Raw genomic sequence first — 4,690 nt, 5'->3', positions numbered from 1 at the left:
CTTTAGCTATAATTTTCGATTTCATATCTTGTCCGATATTCGTCACGGGTTTGCAGTTGTTCAATGCAATCTCCATGCATCAAATTATTGGGATAGCCATACTGCCTGTCGGATATGTTTCGCCGCTGATTTCGGTAATTACATTTTCAATCGGTCGTAAAAGTAGTACGCAATCTTCGAGAATTTGGATTTGCTCCCGCGTTAACATTTCTGGGGCAGTCGGGCATTTCATTAGAACCGGATAAATATATTCACGGAGATCAAGGAACCTTTCGATCATATAAAATGACGAATTCCAACGCGTAGGTACATCTTGCTTCAACTTTAAAGCCGTGCTCTCTGTCTTCCCGTTACAAATTTGGAGCCGCTTCAATTCATCGGCCGCAACGACGCTCCTTTTTGTTATCGTCACTATGCTTTTTACGCGAGTAAAGATACTCTCGACTTGCGGTAGAGTTCTCATTACGCTTGGTACTACGTGGGATAGGGTGTGCGCGAAACACGGTATGTGCTTCGAAGCACCAAATGTGTCGATCGCTGCCTTTTTAATATTCGCGCTACTATCGGTAACCATCGCCGTAACATTGGACGTTTTTATACCAAATGATTCGAGACAATCCCGTAAATTTCGCGATATATAATCCGCGGTGTGACGTTCGCTCAGTGGTAATACGGCCAAACAACCGTTCTTTATCTCGAGCTCTGTCGTCAAGTAATGATCGGTGATCCCAAGGTAACTTTGATTGCTTGTATCTGTCCATATGTCGCATGTCAACGTGTGAGTAGTAGTGGCGGTTATATTATCTCGAAACACGTTCTTCATTTGGTGGTACTTTAACTCTATGTCTTTTGTGATGGTTTTCCGACTAGGAATGTTGTAGAGCGGGGACGTAGTCTTCATGAGCGCTCTGAATCCTCTGTTTTCCACGATCGATAGAGGACAGTTGTCGGCGGCGATCATGAAAAGAATCGCGTTGGTTATCTTAGCAGCAGATAAGCCCCCATCTACAACATACAATTATTATAAGTAAAAATAAGTAGAAAATAGATGAATGTAATCATTGCAATCTAAATACAATGCGTAAAGAAAAAGACAGAGTATATTTATTCTTGAACATGAGCGATTGAGCGCACAGATTATAAATGCATGTATCTGATCATATATACAAATAACCTTACCTTGAAATGAGCTTATTCTCTGGAACACTTTGTCGATCTTCTGGGATTTAATTGATTTCGGCGGCGTCTGGAGACGTTGGTTTTTTGGTGGTGGGTCATCAACATCTTCTGAAGCCGAAGAGAATGAAGCTGTTTGGCTCGTACGTTTCCTTGTTGACGGTAATGAGGGTAGATGCATCCAATGAGAGCGTCTTTGGTGCTGCATTAAATTGGTTGTGTTGCCTCTGTTCATAATAGGTTTCATACAAATGTTGCATCGTGCCGATATACTATCTATCTTTGTATAGTACTGCCATACTTCGCTCTTTGCAGCTTTGCCTGTATTTTTTGCAGATTCCCTGTGAGGATCCAATAACAAATATGTAAATAAAAATATTGTGGCAAATCAAATCTCACATCTAACAATCAAACTGGTATAACTTACTGAGCGTCAGCGTTTACTCTGTCTCTCGTCACTGTTTGTTGTGAATCGTCTGACTGAACACGTGGGTTTTGATCTTGATTTTGAAATTCACCTGATTCACCAGTATTAAGTTGGTTAGCAGTTTTATTTGTGCTTAATTCAGGACTAGAATAAGACAATAACAATTACTTTTGTACAATATATTATATAAATAAAGTACATTTAAAATAAAAAAATAGATCGGTCATAATACTCATAATTTAATAACTCGATTAACATACCGAGATTTTCCGAGATCATAAAACGAGCAAGATGATTGTAGAGATTCGGCTCGTTCGGTGTTTGCATATGACAAACTTGATGACGCTATAGAATCCATCTCCAATATCTAATTCCGAATCCGAATCTTTGCAGTTGCGGACGTCGATTAGCTTGTCAAGTGACAGGTTACCACTGTTATCAGGTTAGGATTTGCTTAAATTCATATGTCGTCATTTATTTGTATTGTACAAGGAAATTCTTATTATTCTTAATTATTATATTTGTAAAATTCTTATTTCTTACCTTTCGAGAGTTTTGAGTATCACACATTAACATTGACAGTATTGACACATATGAGTATATGAGTATGACAATAATGACAACAGAAAATATTATAAAATTTATATGCGAAAGCCAGAAAGAACGACAAAAAGACATTTCACGACTTTACTTGTTCACGTGCTCTGCAATGTAAATTCACCCGCGGAAATCGCGGGATAGACAGGATAGACTGCGTTCACTGCGTCTGCGTACTCTGCGTGATCGCAACCGGCCAATCAGGCGGTCGGGGTCGGGCCTCGGGCCAATCCGGTGAATCCGGCCAATGACAATAATCGACATAGCCCGATGCGGCAGGGTAAAATAATCGATTAATCAATTAATCGGTTCACAAATAATCGAATAAAAATAATCGATTATGACAAAAATATAATCGATTTTTGTTAAAATCGATTATAATCGCCCATCTCTACCGTGAGAGACAAAAGTCCGGGCGTTTAATTTCATCCCGGCGTCGCGTCGTGTCCTTAACTGTAAACGGACACGACGGAGATGACGTTGAAGAAAGTATCGGGCAAGAAAAGAATGCCGTACACTTCGCGTTTCCGACATTCTGCGCACCGGTACCATTACCATTACCATTACAATTCTAGGGTATATCCTTTCCCCTGTCCCACCAACCCCTGTCCCCTCTCGCCCATTCCTTCTATCTACAGTAACTGGTAAACCGTGTTTGCAAGTCGGCCGAGTAAATCAGCAATTGGTCATTTCTCCCAATTACTCTCTCTCCCTGAGTGTCACATTTTCCTATTTATCCCATTTCTTTCCGTAATGAGAGAAAACAGTTTCGAACCATTATGCGATTCGATAGTATTATTTCGCGATAAATGGCTAATATTAGAGAAAATAAATTAATTTAAGAAAGGAAGAAGTTATTTTTATTTTATTAAATAAAAAATGTATAGCTAGATATATTTATTCATAAAGTATATTGATAAAAATAACTTTTAGCTGTACGTAATATATAAAGCTATATAAAAATATATCGTTTATCCAGTATTAGAGATAATATGTTTTTTTGTGATATTAATAATAAATTCTAGCTAATATACAAGGAAGTATAATTCAATATGTAAAATTGAGGATACTTTTTCTACAATTTATCGAAACGTTCTTTTTAATTAAGATATCATTAATGTGTGTGTTAAAGCTAAACAGTTTTAATAGCTAATTAACTTGACTAATTTTCTCGAATGCTTTAAAATAAAATAGATTTAAAAAATGTTTACGTAATTGTATAAGCTATATAACGAAATTACAGCAAGAAAAGGTATAATGTATCGGTACTTTTTTCGACACTGCGCAAGGAGAAGGTTTCTCCTCGTGAAGCGCGTCGCGTTTAAAAGGCCTTCGAATTTTATGATACCCGACGAAAGAAGAGAACCGTTTGGTGAAACGCGCACCATAAAAGCGAGTTGATTATACCAATTGCTGTATAAGCAATTGTATCAATAACCACGGCTTTTTCGCCACACCGTCGTCGTCGTAACAGCGCATCTGAAACCGTACTTTAACAATCCGCTCGTTGCAAAAACATTAAGCTATTAACGTATTGTACTGAATTTATTGAATAACATTTAACTGAAGAACATTCACATACATTAAAATTATAATGAATATCATATTTTTAAAAATGTGTATACACATAATAAAAATGCGGAATTATTTTTGTCAGACAAAATTTTAATTCATCCAATTTTGATTATGTCAAGACATAATTTTAATTCATCCAATTTTTATTATGTCTTGACATAATTTTAATTCGTCCAATTTTTATTATGTCTAGACATAATTTTAATTCAGCGAATTTTTATTATGTCATGACATAATTTTAATTCTGCCGCTAGGGAATTTTTAAGTCAATTCTTATGAATCAAGCTTGAATTCGATGTCTAGGTGTCCCATGTTGCCGATGACGAGGTCCACATAGTGCGCTTTATAGTTTTCGGTATCCAGGTGTATTAATACCTTGAATTCGATGTCCACGTGTTCCAGGTTGCCGATGACGGGTTTCAGATAGTGCGCTCTATAGTTTTTGGTGTCCAGGTGTAATAATACGTTGAATTCGATGTCTAGGTGTCCCACGTTGCCGATGACGAGGTCCACATAGTGCGCTCCGTAGTTTTCGGTGTCTACGTGTATTAATACCTCGAATTCGATATCTACGTGTCCTACATTCAGATTTAAAGTTATTAATACACCTAGACACCAAAAACTACGAAACGCACTATGTGGACCTCGTCATCGGCAACCTGGGACACGTAGACATCGAATTCGAGCTATTATTACATCTAGACACCGAAAAGTACGGAGCGCGCTATCTGGACCTTGTCATCAGCAACCTGGAACACCTAGACATCAATTTCAAGATATTAATACACGTAGACACCGACAACTACGGAGCGCACTATGTGGATCTCGTTATCGGCAACCTGGGACACCTAGACATCGAATTCAAGGTATTAATACACGTAGACACCGAAAACTACGGAGCTTACTATCTAGACA

The 4,690-nt window shown here is 37.8% G+C and overlaps 1 protein-coding gene across 1 annotated transcript; it reads right to left on the bottom strand.

Moving 5' to 3' along the window:
* Nucleotides 1-438: 438 nt before the first annotated feature.
* LOC112459165 (zinc finger BED domain-containing protein 1-like) lies at nucleotides 439-1,961 on the bottom strand (the record flags this gene model as incomplete). The annotated part of the gene is made up of 4 exons (XM_025023167.1): nucleotides 1,864-1,961; nucleotides 1,604-1,747; nucleotides 1,180-1,517; nucleotides 439-1,005 (listed from the first exon to the last, which is right to left on the bottom strand). Coding segments are annotated over exons 1-4 (1,147 nt in total), but the record flags the coding sequence as incomplete, so codon positions are not given.
* Nucleotides 1,962-4,690: the final 2,729 nt, after the last annotated feature.

The sequence above is a fragment of the Temnothorax curvispinosus genome, unplaced genomic scaffold (genome assembly GCF_003070985.1).
Source record: "Temnothorax curvispinosus isolate PA1 unplaced genomic scaffold, ASM307098v1 QBEX01009569.1, whole genome shotgun sequence".
NCBI lineage: Eukaryota > Metazoa > Arthropoda > Insecta > Hymenoptera > Formicidae > Temnothorax > Temnothorax curvispinosus.
Note: the sequence above shows the minus strand (reverse complement) of the source record. Positions and strands in the feature narration are given on the sequence as shown.